The sequence below is a fragment of the Prinia subflava genome, chromosome 6, assembly GCF_021018805.1.
Source record: "Prinia subflava isolate CZ2003 ecotype Zambia chromosome 6, Cam_Psub_1.2, whole genome shotgun sequence".
NCBI classification, from domain to species: domain Eukaryota; kingdom Metazoa; phylum Chordata; class Aves; order Passeriformes; family Cisticolidae; genus Prinia; species Prinia subflava.
Window position 1 is genome coordinate 32,006,610 of NC_086252.1, and position 16,693 is coordinate 32,023,302.

At 41.0% G+C, this 16,693-nt stretch overlaps 1 protein-coding gene across 1 annotated transcript in view; it reads right to left on the bottom strand.

Annotated features, from left to right (window-relative positions):
* Window positions 1–296: 296 nt before the first annotated feature.
* The window catches only part of NCKAP5 (NCK associated protein 5), a 195,031-nt gene continuing 178,634 nt past the window's right edge, over window positions 297–16,693 (bottom strand). Inside the window, exon 17 of the mRNA XM_063400949.1 lies at window positions 297–578. Coding sequence (XP_063257019.1) covers window positions 297–578 — 282 coding nt within the window. The remainder of the gene's footprint in view (window positions 579–16,693) is intronic.

Sequence of the window (16,693 nt, forward strand, 5' to 3'; positions counted from 1 at the left end):
ATTTATTGCTGTCGTGTACCCCTACAAATATTTTCCCAAGGTATTTACAACTGTACAAATATTCACAAAAGTGCAAAATTAAGACTTTATTCTGTGTGTTGGTTGTGTTGGGTGTGTTGAGCCCCACGCACCACCGTGACACTGCCCTGCCTTATTGCTGTGTGCTGGGGGGTCACAACACCCTGATGTGAGCACAGCCAGCTCGAGGGGGAGTTTTCAAACACAGCCTCCTCTCCCTCCTCACTGCACGCTCCCCTCCAGCTCCATTCCGTGCTGCAGCCCACTGGGAAACGTCCCTAAACGTCGTTGGAGCCTTGGCTGGTGCAAGAGGAGAAGCTGTCGTACAGGGAATCACTCAAGGATTCCAAATTGTCCACATCCTGCCGACCCGAGCTGTTCAAGGATGCTGCTTCCTTCTTTCCATTTTCTTCCTTCTGTCCTTCAACCTTGTTCAGACAGTTCTTCTCTTTTTCCAATAAAAGTACATTATTGCTGTTAAATTTATTGAGAGACTCCAGGGAAATCTGAGATACTCTGTTCTGGGGATCTTCTTTTGTTTCTTCAGTTTGCTTCAATTTCTGTAAAAGTGAGGGAAATATTAAAAGTATATTCCTTAAAAAGTTATCCTGTTGTACACCATTAATTACCATCTTTCCAAAGTTCACAGGGTGAGAGGAAATAGATTGTTAGATGCTTAAATAACTGTTAGGATTAAATAGAACATTAGTGTCCATTTTAGGATAAATCATGACTTGAATGATTCTGCTGGACTCCATTTATGTAACACTCAAGTGCAATTCATGTCCTAAGTCTCAGACCCTGGCTATGCACGTGTTAAACTTCTCCAGCTTCCTCACAGTAATTTAGATCTTCTCCTGCGTGAATACTTTGGGGGGTATATTTAAATAGGTATTTGTTTAAGTAGAGTTTAAAAAAAAAAAAAAAAGTGCAGAGGAGAAAACAGCATTTTCCATAAATTAAGGATGCAAATGAAACTTGCTAGGGAATAGCCTCACATTTTGCGTATATAAGCCTATTGATTTCCACAAACCCAAACTCTCTCTAATAGACAAGAAAGCAACAAGACAGGAAATTACACTCAACTGGGCCAATCCCCACAGACCAGAATCAATCAGGTATTGGCCAGGCCTTCTCGGAGAAGTGGTGTAATTCTGTGGGAACACTGGGCAATGTATTAGCACATTATATTAAAAACACACAGTAGGATTGTACCAGAGTAGTTTTATCCCTTTGTCAGCTACTGGTATTTTCAATCAGAGATCTGACCAAGGAATCATTAGGGAACCGTGTAGGGAGCAGCTCAATAAAAATGACCTGCTGTTTATATAGAGAGTGTTTCAAAATCTGAGTAACTAACTCCTCTCACAGATCATATTACCAGAGAAATATGGGATAGCATTCAACATTTTACAATCAGCATTCAATAACCTCCTGGGCAGATAAGATGCAAGCATTCTGAGACATGCCATCAGAGTGCAAAGCCATTCCTCATTTTTGGTAGTGCCATCAGATGGCAAAGACAGACTCAGTAAATTACCATAAATCCAAGGCATCAATATTTTTGTTTAGCTAGAAAATGAGATGGCATTTCAAGCACACTGAAGGTGCAGCTTGGGCAGACGTGTGGATGCTGTGGGTCATTACGTGTGCAGTTATAAAGGGTCCTTAGAATTTTCTGAAGAATTCAAGCTTCAAGTCAGTCAAATGTTGTGCACGCTGTGCTGCTTCTCCTTGGAAATCTTTGGCAAGAGGAAGACAAATTGTTACAGTTTGATTGCTTGTTTTGATGGCCAGTTAGATAAAAATTGAAATGCCAGTCCAATGACTGTTTTTGTTCTGATCTTGTCACATTTCATAAGATGACAGTGCATGGATTAGATTACTATTTTTGGAAAATGTTTCAAACAAACTTAAGCAAAGCAACAGGAGATCCTAAAGTCTTAGCAAATGAACATTTTCTGCTTGGTGCATTAATTAATCTTGAGTCTAAAAGGTTTTAGGGAATGTTGTGTTGGATTCTAATTTTAGATGACAGTTAAAACTTAGGTCTTCAATATCTGTAATTAAAATGTTTTCTGAGATAGAGGAATATAACCCTTGGAAATGGGAATGAACACAAATTTAGGACCCTACAATAGAAATTTTTCACAATTTCACCTTAAAATGTTCTTCCCTTTGCCCTCATTTGAAATACTGAAAAAGCTGTTTCACTTCTCTGTAGGCCAGATGAGAAAATTCTCAGCCATGGCATCAATAACAAACATTAACACTTTTTGCTTTTCAGAGTGCTAAGCCTAAAATACTTTTATTATAGACAGACGAAATGATTCTTCTTTGTCTTTAGTTTTCCCACTTCACAGCTTTCCTTTAGATAAATTGAATGTGAGTAGTTAGCACAGACTTGGGACCGCAGGACTCAATACTGGAGTTGGTAAGGCCTGTGATAAAACTCTTATTGATTCAAATGGAGGCAATTCCAACTCCTGGCAGGAGGAGCACAGACACCTGGAGAATCTGCAGGACAGAGCAGGCTGGGTAAAGCAGCACAATCAGAGGAGGATTCGGGCTGTCCTGCTGAAGGATGGATTTACACTTCAGGACAGACCAGACTGAGTTCATTGGTATATTCTGCATATATGCAGAATCAATAATTTTTTATACCCTTCAAGCACAACCTAGGCTACAATCCTACTTTAATCACATCCTAGATTCTCATTTATTTTATAGAGTACATTAGAGAAACTGCAGGGAATAAAAGTACTCTACAAATTTCAAGCAACAACATTGAATCATGTGAAGTTGAAGCAAACTGCAAGTAAAAGCAACCTGCCAGTAAAAGATCCTGAGCAGTGAACAGTGCATCTACAATACATCAGGGCTTAAAGGGAAAACTAATTCTAACAGTGGTAGCAAAATTTATTACCAAAACAAGAAACAACTCAGAAATAAGTTATGGGTATTTTTCGGATAATAGTTGGTCTTTTTAGGTGTCCTAGTGCCTAGCTACATCCTTCTGTAAACAAACCCCCTGAAATTTCCTTTCTTTAACACATAAAACTCATAAGCCAGAACAAAACTTTAACCAGAGATATTAATGTAAGAAGCTGCACAATCAACAAATCATTTTCTCTCACAGTAACACAATTATGTACATTCCTAGACCTGAAAAGTCACTGGTCATTTCCTTAACCTCAATTTGTGTCAGAACAGAAATGTTAACCCAAGTTAAGAATTTTTTCTCTAGTTACTATAGATACAATTTGTAAAAAATTACCAAAGAGTGTTTATTTAGATTCATGCTTAAATACGTTTCTCATTATTCACGGCAGTCTCAAAAGCTGCTAGATGAAACAAAAAACAAAAACAACTATTGTGAGAATTTGATTGATAAATTGCATATGTGGTTACACAATATCTTTGGGGGTTTTTATGTAGATTTGCTATTGACTGCAGCAGAGTCACAGTCTAACAAAGAACAAGGGTTAGACCAAAGACGTTAGCATGGTTTATTTTAAGGTAATTAGTTCATTAATGCATTTGAGAGCCACACTAATGTGATCAGCAGCTGCTTCTGCAGAGTGGAACATGGGGTGGGTGTGTCCCACATCCAGGGGATCAAGGTGAGATTGGGTAAGAAGTGCAGAGAGCACCTGACCCCTAAACCACAGCTTCCAGTCAGCTCTCTCCTGATCAGGGGTGGCTTTCTGCACACTGAACAGGAGGTTTTGTCACCACAGCAAAGACAAGGACTCCAGGATTTTGCTCAGTGCTGCTACAGGAGCTGAGATGGGTCCAACAATATTTGCTTGCTCTCACTCAGGATCCTTCTCAGCAGTAATGCTTGAAGCCATTTCAGCCCTAAAGTGTCGACTTTGCTGCTGACTACTCTGATCTGTTCTGTGAACAAGGGGAGTGCTGCACTTGCTGTGGACTCTGCATGTTTTCCTAAGTATTAATTAAGGGAAAAGACAAAAACATGTTGTCCGAGATTTTGGTCTACAGCAGACAGATAAGAGTAAAAAAGGAAAAAAGGCTCAGTGCAGATAAAAACTGTAGTTTTCACAGTGCCTCTGTAAGAACTCTGGCCCATCACCCTAAAGCAGATCAATGGGTAGCTTGTTTTACTCATCCTAAGTGTATTTTTGCATGGAAAATCTGTACCATTATGGCCTTAGGGTACAGGGAGCATTTCTTGCTCTGCTCCACTCTATAGGTGGAGAGCTTCCCACGGCTGGAGTCTCTTACCTGCCCACCTGAGAACAGTGACCAGTTGTCAGGAGAGGAGAAACTCTTCCTGACATACACAGACACTCATCACGAGCCACATCACTTTGAAATAAACCCATGTGTCATGAATCAGAATAATGTTTCCTTGCTGGCAACATCCTAAAGGGAATAACTAAAACCCATTAGTGATGTAATAAAATCTGGCATGTCACTTCAAGCACAGCAAATTAGGAAAACAAAACTAGCCTGCAGTTACACTGATACATTATAAATAGGTGTTATTTCTACATTAATACATCAAATTAGGTTTTCTGCAAACTGTAAAAATGAGAGGTTACGTGTGGGTAGAATGCCTTTTCAGATCAAGGAGCAGGAAGAACTGCAGCCCCTCTGCAGGGCACAGGGATTCCTCAGGTGCAGTGGGAAGGAGGAGCAGGGGAGGGTGGGCTGGTTCACAGGCACACAGGACCCCACTCGTGGGCACCAAGGAAGCAGCAGCAAGGCCATTTCTCCAGTGGGGTAACACACACAAGCTCTGATTATCTGGAGGTCAGGCTGTGCTTATAAGTCCTGCCAGAACCCAGAAATAGCAGTGAACCGTTCTGCAGGATAAATGTATTTTCCAGCTGTCTAAGTTTAGTTAACCAGCACTTTAAAGAGCTCAGAATCAGTTACAAAAAGGAATAAAACGAACTTTATTTATGTCTCTCATGCATTGGGCAATTTAGTTTTTAGATTAACACAAAAGCAAGGAGGGCATTGCTTCAAATGAAGTATAACTGCAAAACACTATTGGTAAAACAAACAAAATTGTGATAAGAATTAAACATAAATCAACAAAATCAATACTTAATTGTATAACTCAAGGTCTTTCATTTCAGATCTGATCTCTAATAGAAGATACAAAGTATGTTCCCTTTTGATATTTTTTAGTTATTGCTCATAACTTTATTTTGAGGGAAAGCAATTTTCTAGATTTTTACTTTTTAAAAACTGCTTGTTACTTTGTCTGCATATGCTCAGGGTAAACTTGATCCCAGGAGCCTCTATTTCTTATTTTAAATTCACAGTTCTTCCAGTTTAGATACCCTCCAAGTCCTGTAAGTGCTTTGTATTTATGACACAATGGGTCTAAGTGGGATACGCTGTGTGCTGCTCATACATGACCTGTTTAGTGGGATAATTTTAATATGTTCACAGCTTTTTGAAGAGCAGGTGCAAGCAGAGGCAGGGCAGTTTTCTGACCAGAGATGGTCTGATCAGAGGCAACCTCTCCCTGCATTCTCTGGTGCTGTTTGCAGTGGAAGGTGTCACGTGGAAAGGGCTGGGCAGTGGCTGTCTGTCCTCCAGCCAGGACAGAATGCCAGGCAGGCTCTCTGTGCAAAGGGAACCATCTCCAGATCCACTGAACATCGGGTGAACAAGCAACACTCTGCAGTGGAAACAGCAGTACAGCCACATCCAGCAAACTACAAAGGTGAAAGCTGTAACTGCGTGACCTCTGCTGCATTACAGCTGAGCTAAAAATGGGACGTTTGAACTTCTTTCTCTTTAAAGCATAACTTTAAATAATAAGATAAGCCTTGCTCTCCATTATACATAGTCAGAAGCTTTCATCTGTTTTCTGGACTGACAGTAAAATAATTTCTGAAATAATTTTTCTTTTTTTCTACTTGAACAGAAATCCCAGAATTATTTTGCTGTAGCAGATAATGACATTCTCAGAGACACACCATCAGATTTCCATAATAAACAGTAAGTGGCAGCTTCTTTTGTGGGAAAAAAATGCATTGCTAGGAAACATTTTTAAGTTGATTAGTCTGTTCCGCAGTTGATAGGAAAGCCAGATATACATTGTTATGTATCATCTCCTGATGGCATTATGGGTTGTGTAACAATGACAACATAATCAAAGTTTACCTACTGTATTTCAGAGTATAAAAATCGACAAATATATTTTAGTATCACAAGGAAAGCGTTTCTCATGATCCTGCATTGTAAGTGAATCACCTTAGAGGAAAACCAGCTATTGCCTAATGAACAGGTGGCCAAGGAGTCGAGACTCATGTTGTCTGTATCTTGTATTCTTGTGTGATTTAGGAGAGAATAGAATTTAGTTTCGTGAATTGGGCCTTATGCTTTCAAAAGCATAATTTTCATAAAATGATGAGAGGACTCAGAACATTCAGCATTCTAATGCCAAGATTACCATCCTCACACATGAGTATTTCCTTGACATGACAAGACTGTTTGACCTGATTAGGTTTACACCAGCCCTCTCTGAACTTCTGCATAATTTAATAAATCAGATTGTTGAGGTCTGAGTTCCCAGGCCTTTTGCCTTCTGTTCAGGTACAAACTGAATGGCACAAACGGGGTTGTTCTGTCACAGTGCCACAGAATGGCCACTGGCTCCATCAACTCTGCATGGACAAAGTTTATTTAAAAAGGAACAAGAAAATACAATTCTAAGTGGCAATACCTTGGAAAATGATAACGGTGCTGGTGCTCAGCCAAGTGTGTTGAGGCGATGCATTGAAAAGAAAAGCAATTAAACACCAGTACTTTCTCCAGAAGGCAAAGCACAGCCTCACTCTGTTCACATTGGCAGAATCACCAATTCTGCTTCTCACAGAGGGAATCTACCCACTAAAAGCAATGCTTAGTGCAATCAGGAGCTCACCACAAGGCATTAAGGAAGAAATATCCATGGTGAGAAAGGAAGCTGTTACTCAGTTTTTAGAACCTGATGGACTGAAAATGAACAAGAGATGTATAGGATTCACTTAACTTCTCAGAGATCCTTTTAGCTTTACTTGTAGAGGGAGTTAAATAGCAAAAATTTTCTGGTTTTCTACTGATTGAAAAAAATGGCAGTGAAAAAATAGTCCTGCTGAAAGGTGAGATTAGTGACAAAGTTATTGAACTTGACTTAACCATTTGAAGGTAGTACTCTTCCCTGACAGAATTATACGAAGGGTTATGTTGTCAGTGATAACCAAATGGTGCTGGAACTATGCAGTCCTAAATAACTTCACTATTTCAATCTTCAGACTCTATTTCACCTCACAGAATTTAAATATACAGAGGTTTGTCCTACTGAATGAAAGTAGTTATCCTTACCTTGATGAAACTATGGCAGATTGTTTTAATAAAAAAGAAATTTTGTACAAAAAAGGGGGCTATTATTTTATCCTAGACTAGAGCTTTGGATGATTTTTTTAAATTGGAATACTTACACGGACCTGAATCCAGGAGGAGAAAAAAGTATAGTTCAAAGTCGTGGGGGTTTTTTTATCCAGTGCCAAATGCAGTTCTTAAAGAGATAGGTTCTATCTCCTATTTGACTGATGATAAAAAATCCTCTCAAACTCAGTAAATGCAGGATTGTACTCATATAACATATAATCTCACTGACATTTTCAGTAATCAGAGTAATTTTTTCTGTATGGCTGAGCTGTTCTCAGACTCCTGTTCCTGAATTAGCTGCGTTCTTGCCTGTCTTCATCTTCCACCTTTGGCTTTTTTGAATAAGACAATACATTTTGGTAGTTACAAGGACACTTATCCCCTCTCTCCCTGGTGATGCTCCTGGCCTGTAATGTCTGTGTCATTCACCCGGAATACTGGAACTAGAAAAATGGAATTGCACTCCAAGACTGTACTGCAAAAGGGAATTGCAAGTGGGTAATGATTTTCCTCACTAGTAATCCTGTCTTTTGTGTACTAGACTAGATTCATAGCCTATGATCATCCAGCTGACCTGTGGGCAAGAAGACAGAAGCAGTGGAAGGAGAATCATGGAATAACAGGACTGTTGAGGTTGGAAAAGATCTTTAAGATCATTGAGTCCAGCCACTGAAGAAGCAAGGTTATGTGGCAGGGTCAAGAGGAAATCAGCAGGATGACAAAACCACGTAGAAATAATTCTCCCAGCTATGGAGCTTGCTATGGGCTTTATGAGGGCTGTGCTGTCTGGGGGAGAGTTCAATGAGTGTGAATCTCTGCTGAAGACCTGCAGAGGAAGGAAAGGGAATGTCCCTTCTTGCAAGTTCTCAAAATGATTCAGGGACGTAGTTTAAACATAGGAGTGAGTTCCCCAGCAAATAGGGCTTTTTATTTTTAGCCTCTGAGGAGGAAGGAAATCTGGGGAGAGACAAACAATCTTTCCAGACCCATCAGTTCCCCTCTGTGTGACCACAGTGCTCGGCTGCTGCAGAGGGAGCCCTCATGTCCATCACAGCAGAACTAAAGCTCCTCCAAGCTCTCACTGGGAATACAGAGGTCAAAATTTTAGATTTGGAAACTGGGTCTTCTTCATTGTTAAAATTTTCTGAATTAGCTTGCTTAAACCCCAGTCCAGCTACATAGTTTATTTTAGGAGCCTGAAGCTGACATTTCCCTTTCCACTACAGATTTTAATCAACTCTGCGTAACGGAGATTTTTTACCTCTAATGATTCTGACCAAAACCCACTGTCCTTTCTTTCCCCTTCTGTGACCCTTGGTTTCTGAAAGGCACTCATGAAACCCACTGGGTCCTCCTCTGCACCTTCCCTGAGTGAGGGTGAGGGGCTGGGCACTCCTGCACTGGGGTAGGTGCTCCTGGAGGAGCAGGGAGCACAGCCCAGGCTGCCTTCCCAGTAAATCTGTAGCAGCCTGAACCACATGCACACTGTTTTCTGACTCTGTGCAATGAGACTGGAGAAGTTCCTTTGTAATCAGAGAAAAGAGGGACGGGGCAGATGCAAATAATGATGCTGGTGACATGACTGCACTTGCCACCTCTCCAGCTGATGTTCTGAGCTGCACGGAGTTCAGCACTGATTCAAGCAAAGCATGAACTGCAGATGGGAACCTATGTTTTAAGTTCATCTGCTATCAAATCCCACATAACAGTGCAGTTATTTACAGGGACTTTCTAAATTTATGCAAACAATTTATCTCTGCTGTAGGGCAGAGTATTTCAGGGACAGCAGCACAACACGCACAAAAACCCAAGACAGAATTTCAGGCACAGGCTGCAGAACCAAATTAAAGCAGAAGGATAAATCCTCTCTTGCAATTTTTAGTTCATTTCAGTACAGCAAGTTGTATCAATAAAAAGCCTATAGTATAAGTCAGCTAGAAAATAAATGCTATGAAGGATGTTCCATTTTATGTTGTTTGAATTTGATTAGTGATTAGTCCTGGCGGTTAAACCACACGGGAACAGCAATCAAGGGTTCTCTACTGCGGTTCTGTAACAACTGGAAAACACTGTTGGCTCATGTCCTATTCCATGATGGGATATTAACCTAAAATCTAATTAATATATGAGTGAATTACGTTTCTAGAAACATACTATATTATAATCAACTTTAAGTGAGTTCCTAACAGGAGATAAGATGAAGAAAAAGCTGTAGAATTACCAGAGGCTGATAAATTCTGTTTACTGTGACTGATGATTTTTATGGAGGATAATTTTACAATCCATCAAACTTTTGTCAGCTCAAGAATCATGCTGCCAAACGTATGCAGTAAATTAATTTTTAAATTTACATATTTATTAAAAATCTTATTGAAAACAGCAGGAAGTAAGCCTTGTTTGAATAATAAAATAACTTGTTATTCTACTGGAAAGAAAACAAAAAACCCCCAACCTCCTATTAAGATGATTTTATAGCAAGGCAATAATTATAAACAATTACAGGAATTAGTTAACCAAACACTGTTTTAAATAGCCAACCCAAAAATTAATCAAGAATTTATAAAAACCTTTTTGGAAGATAATCATGTAAAAAATGCAATTTAAAAGCTAAGAAATTCATGGCTGAGTTTCAGATGTGCTGGAGGACAGGTTTTGCAACGCAGGCCTGTTGGCTGGAGCTCCTGGAACCTGGGGAAGCCCTGAGGAGCTGCAGGTGCCTGCCTGTGGCTGAAGGTGCTGGGGAGGAGAGGATGTCACCAATGCTCCCATGCACAGGGACACAGGGACGTGCCCACTGGGATGTGGCATCTTGGGTCCCTTCCCTGCCCACTGGGATGTGGGATCTTGGGTCCCTTCCCTGCCCACTGGGATGTGGCATCTTGGGTCCCTTCCCTGCCCACTGGGATGTGGGATCTTGGGTCCCTTCCCTGCAGTTTTCTTTGGCTGCTCCTGACACTGGGGCCTGCCCTTCACACTCTTAAAACACCAACTTTGTGTGTACAAAATGGGAGTACCTGCAGGGACATGAGCACTTAGGACAATTTATGTCCTAAATGCTCATGGCAGGTGACAGTCCTTTTTCAACTCTGTAAGACATTCAACAAGAAACACTATTTCTCTATTATTAGGAGAATTAAGAATTAGAATTATTAGAGATAAGAATTTAGAATTAAGCAGAGCAATGCTGGGCACCAAGATGACCACTGCTGCAGATGCAGATGGAAGCTCCTACAGCCAGGAGATTTATAAATGTTGAACTTGCCTCCTCACTGAATTAAAGCAGTGCTATCCATGTTGATTAACATGCATATCATCTGGCTGTGATCCGAGGGGAATTTTAGTTAATTTATGGATTTAGATGTGTTTACTTCATCTTTTGGAAACGAGTACATCTGTTTCTGGTCATGAGAAGCTCTATCCTGCTCCGTGGCTCAGCCAGGCATACAGAATGTCTCCCACTGGGATCTGGCAGGAGGCATTAATGGTTGCAAACTCTCTGTCAGGGGCACAGCCTCAAAACAGAAAACTCAAGGACAAGTTCTGGACAGACCTTTCCACCTTCAGCTCCCCTGGATGCCAGCAAGGCTCAGGTGAAGCACTAACAGGACCTGAAAGGGTGGAAACTGTGCTGAGCCCAGCTGGGCTGTAAAAGGCCCTTCCCACGTTGTGAGGTGATATTTTGGCAAGGCTTTTGAGGCTTTTTCAGAGAAAGAAGGCACAGTGAAAAGATGTATTGGGAACCCTGGTTTTGTGGGTTCTGACCCTCCTTGTCTGCCTGTGAGAAAACCTCTGCTGGGCAGGACTGAAGGAGGAATTTGGTGTGAAGAAGCAGCACAGGCTCCTGCTCCCACAGTGGGCTTCCTGCAGGGAAAGAATAATGCAGTGGTTTTTGCATTGACTCACTGCAATTTCTGGGTTAAAAGAGAAATGTGTGAAGTGACAGCTGCCACATGACTGGATGGACAATATTTTAGGAGATTTATTGACCTTAGCAATGCAGAAGTGTTACTGCAGTATCAATGCTGCAACTGCAGTGAGATGCTGGTGATATAGAACATGTTCCTATGCCTAAACCACAGGTTGTAATATTGTTAATATAATAGGCCACTAGGAGGACTAAAATACAAGTGGAATTCATGCAGGCACACTGTACAGCTAATATACACTCACGTTTTGAATGATGATGCCCAAAAATGATACAAACAGAAAATCTGGATGAAAATACAGAACAAAGCAGCTGCCAGGCTCTACTAGTGAATGAATAATTTGAAAAAAAATGTTGCTGAAAATGAACAGGCATTTAATATGTATTAGAATATGAAAAGAAAAAAAAATCTTTCAAGTACTGATTTCTTCAATATCTTAGATTATTCAGTATTCAAATACTCCTAACAATGGAATACAATTTTCCTCCATGTACAGACATGGTTAGGAGCCCTGTGTGGACAGCAGGACTGCTGAGGGTGGTAGAGTCCTGCCCATGCAAAACTCTTTGCAGGATCAGGGTGTGAATTTGCTTCTGACATTCTGAAAATTCCTCATCAGAGGAGCAATGTGTTTATGGTTAGCCCTTGTAATGCAAGATCCCATCTTGAGCAAGAATGCTTGATGAGAATATTAAGTGATAATGATTATTTGCTTAGAGCTGCTATGGGGCCTTCAAAGCTCTCAAAGCAGCCTGCTAACAGTGCTAGATTAAATTCCAAATGCAGCTGGAAGGTATTATTTATACTCTTCATTTAAAAAATGCGGAATTTAATAGCAAGAGAGGCTTAGCAATTTGGACATTCAACCAGAACATCATCCCTATCTCCACAGTCCTGCACTCTTGTCTGTTAAGCTTTTTGTCAGTATTTGAATATTTTTTGTTATTTGCAGGCAAAAATTTCTCCATGGAAAGGCAGAGACCAATTGTTCTCACTAGGGAGCATCTGAAATACTCTTCAACATATAGAACCTGGCATTTAATCCACTGATCATGGTAGTTAATCAAATGTTTTGCACTGACTTTAGTAGAGTTTGGATCAGACTCTTGATGCATTAGGGAGATAAATTATTTAACTTACTGAGTTCCCCTAGAAACAAAATATTGAGCTGCAAACAAAGCTAACAAACACCAAATGGGATGCCATCTGCTGCAATGAACAGAACATGACCAGTTCCCCCCATGCTTGAGATTTCTCCAAAATACAATTGGAAATACGTTTGTTAAACTCCCAACTGTCTCACAGAATTGGCTTAGCACAGGTTAGCAAGGGCTGGTGCCACCAGCAGCAGCAGGGCAGGCTGTGATGCATCAATTGGAGCTGATGATGATTTAATTCCTGCTGGACTGCCCTGTGCAAACTCCCAGGGTTTTGTGCTGTCCAGAGCCTGTGGGACCTAGGGAGGTGTTTGTCCTCATGCTCTGTGTCCTGTGGACTCTGAGTGGTTTCTCCCCCTGAGTAAATGTGGATGGTAATTATCCACATCACGCTGCATGCACAAATCTGGATTCTTCTATCCTTTGACATCCAGACTCCATGCCTACCGGAGAAACAGGAAAAGTTCTTCTTCCCACAGGCATCTCCCTCAGGAATGGCACGAGATAGCTGAAATTCCAAGTCTCTGCTTTGTACGAAAGTTTTTGGCTGTGGAGGAGAGAGAGTGGGCTCCCCAACACTTTCACAGGAACAGAAGGACAGCGCTGAGCTAAAAGCAGAGCGTGTGACGCCAGTGGGTGACATCAGCCTTAGCCCCCTTTCCTCTTCCCAAGCACACTAATTGGGCAGCCAGGCAGCTTCTGTGGAATGGGAGGGAGAAACCCAGCAGGATTTGCCTTGTAGAACAGAACAGGACAGGAATATAAATGTCTCTGTACTTAAATTTCCTGCCCGGCACACACTTCATCTTCTCGTATCACCACAAGTGATGAAACTGCCACAAACAAACAGAAGCTCCAAAGACAATTTGGTCTTTAGCAGCCAGTCAGGAAGGCTCCAGCCCTCACATCACACAGCTTCTAAATGGTGGCTGCTGTCCTTGGCTTTCTCTGCTTTCAACACTAATGATGTCATAACATCATTGATGCTTTCACAATGGATTTGATTTGTAGAAATGCTGTATTAGAAATGTTGAGCTCTCTGTACCCTGGCTTGCCATAGTGGCACTACGAAACATTAAAAGATAGGAATATGTTCCCATAATAGCGATAGCAAAAATATTCTGTACAATGATACAAGTGAAAGTTTTAGTTTTTTTCAGTTGCCCATACACTAATGTTATGGGAAATGCAATGGGTTTAAAAATACAAAGAATTTCATTATGATATGATCTTAATGGGAACACAGTAGGACCAGATTAGAAATGCACAGTATTTGGCCTTCCTTTTAACCTGGGGGAAATGTCTGCTGATGTTCCATGTCATTGCCCACAGAGCCCATGCACAGAGCAGGATGCTACAGACCAAAATTCTGCCAGTTAGAGGGAGAATGTCTAAACCAATTTTCAAGCATATATATATAAACTCCATGATTTTCTCTGGATCCAAACAACATGAATCAATCAGAGATATCAGCAAAAGCTACAGATTTGTAGCACCTTTGAAAACTGGGCAGCTGAAGTGTCTAAATATCCATTTAGGCACAGCCATTAAGGAAAGAATATTGAAAAAAAACCTGACCTTTATTTTTACTGATTAGAGGCCATAAACAAGTCTCCTCTTAGTCTCTGCAGAGAAAAAATAATTCTTGCAAGAGCAACCAGGAAGCATGTGCTGTCTGCTTTGCTACTTCTGCTCTTCAGTTTCAAGCATTGTCTGAAAATCTTTTACATTTCAAATCTGCTTTTTGTCTTATTATATGTGTTACCAACAAGTTTCCCAATATGGTAACTTCTTTTTTTGTTAGAAGAAATATCATAGACTATTACTGCATAGTTAACATTTTAATTTTATAATCCACAGCAACACACCCTATTCATATTTAATTTCTTCTTTTCCACCCACTTCTGCTTTACTCTTCATCCTCCTAAACCCATCTGAGGCCTTGCTTTACAGTGTGCTTTACAGAGCAACAGCAGGATATGTGCATATGTAATAGGATGTCAGAAAAATCACTTTAAAGTGTTTGACTGGCAGTTTTTCAGATGATAATCACTCGGGGTTTGATTTGCTGAGAGTAACTCTAGAGTAGCTAAGGGAAGTTCTTCAGGCTACAGTTTTTTACAGTAGGTAAAATTTTTAGCGACCTCTACTAATGAGGAGGCAAAGGATGGAGAAATGGAGAGGAGGTGGCACTAATGGGGGCAGAGCCACCAGGCTGTGTCCCAGCCACTGATGGATTGATGAGCAGCTCAGGCTGGCAGGACTCTGACATGTGCTATGGAAACTTGCATCACTCTTAGCCTTTGTGAAGGATAATTAGACATTTAAATGATGTAACTACATCGTGTGAACTTCCCAGAGTTTCCCGTGTCACTTTTTGCTACTAAATCTGCTAAATACCATGTTTGTTTCTCCTATCAAACAGAAACATTACTTTTCATTAAACTAATATGAATGGTGCAAAAGCCTGAAATTCATGTATTGGGGCCTAAAGATACAGTAAGAGATAAAATCTTACACTTTGGGACCTGCTATAAAGTAGAATGTTTGAACTTGCAAAAATATTTACCAATATTTTTCTTAAGGTTTTAGAGAATCCAAGTGTCATGTGCACAAACTCTAGTATAACTTCTCACTTCAATAAAAGGCAAATCACTTTTGGGAAAGGAAAACAGCTAGTGGAACAAACTATAAACATCAAAAAATTATGTCAATATGTTTTTTGTCAATATTTGACATAAAATTTGCCTTCTTTTCAAAGACCATGTTGATTAGGATATTATTGTCGTGTGCATATGGAAAGAAAAAGAGTTGTCTTAAAAATAGAAATAATTTGCCAACATATTCTCAGTATATTGCCACAATTCCTGCTACCATCATCTGTGTAATTTACTCCTCACGTATGCTCCTCGGTACAGAGCTCTCACACTAAAGGATCAGTCATTTCCCACCCTTCTCTGCCTGATGTTTGAGTGCTTTATGCAAAACATATTGCTGTTATAGATGGGGAAGGCAAGTTTCAGCTGGAAGAACAATTCACAAAAATATTACGGTATTATCCATCTCATTTAACTCTGCTAATCACATGGTCCTCTTGGAGTCAAAATATTTCCCAGCTTCAGAAAACAAACAGCTCACTGAGTACACCTCTGTGCCCTACTGCTCTTATCTTGATTGAGTCAATCCAATGTTTATTGGATCCAATCTATTTCTCAGCTTTTCTTTCATTACTAATATAATTTCTGCCATTACAACAATTACACTATCTCACATGCTTGCTAATATTTATCATTTGTTGCCATTAATATGTCCTCAATTCCATTTGGCCCACAGTATTATTGTAATATTCCTATTCCACAGCAACAGAAAACAAACCCGCAGCTTCATTTCCAAAGATGGGGGACTGGAGAGTGCCTGGTTTCCAGTGGCAGAAACACCAGTGCACTTTGGGCCACATCAGCTCCACGTGTCAAACCTCTGAAAAACAGCCCAGAACATTTTCCATTCAGGAAAATCACCAGCAAATGATACTTTCAGTCTGTATGTACTTTTGGTTCCCATCAGACTAAAGGATCTTCCTACTTGCACCTCAGAGCCCCTGTGGCTATTAAATCCAGATGTAATCTCCAGTTATAAAGGCAAATGGACACTGGAGTGCTGGGGATGGGCAGGGACCAAATGTGTCGGGGTCTTACCCACACCCTGCTTATTGCAGCTGCTGTGCCCTGCTGAGAAATGACCTGGGGTGCCCAGGCCATCAGAGCTGTGACAGGGCAGACTCCCTGTGAGCTCTGCACAGCTCTGGGCTGCTCTGAGCTGCTCTGGGCTGCTCTGGGCTGCTCTGGGCTGCTCTGAGCTGCTCTGGGCTGCTCTGGGCTGCTCTGTGCTGCTCTGCACTGTTCTGTACTGTTCTGTGCTGCTCTGTGCTGCTCTGTGCTGCTCTGCACTGTTCTGTACTGCTCTGTGCTGCTCTGTGCTGCTCTGCACTGTTCTGTACTGCTCTGTGCTGCTCTGTGCTGCTCTGCACAGCTCTGGGCTGCTCTGTGCTGCTCTGCACAGGTCTGGGCTGCTCTGTGCTGCTCTGCACTGTTCTGTACTGCTCTGTACTGCTCTGTGCTGCTCTGGGCTGCTCTGGGCTGTTCTGTGATGCTCTGTGCTGCTCTGTGCTGCTCT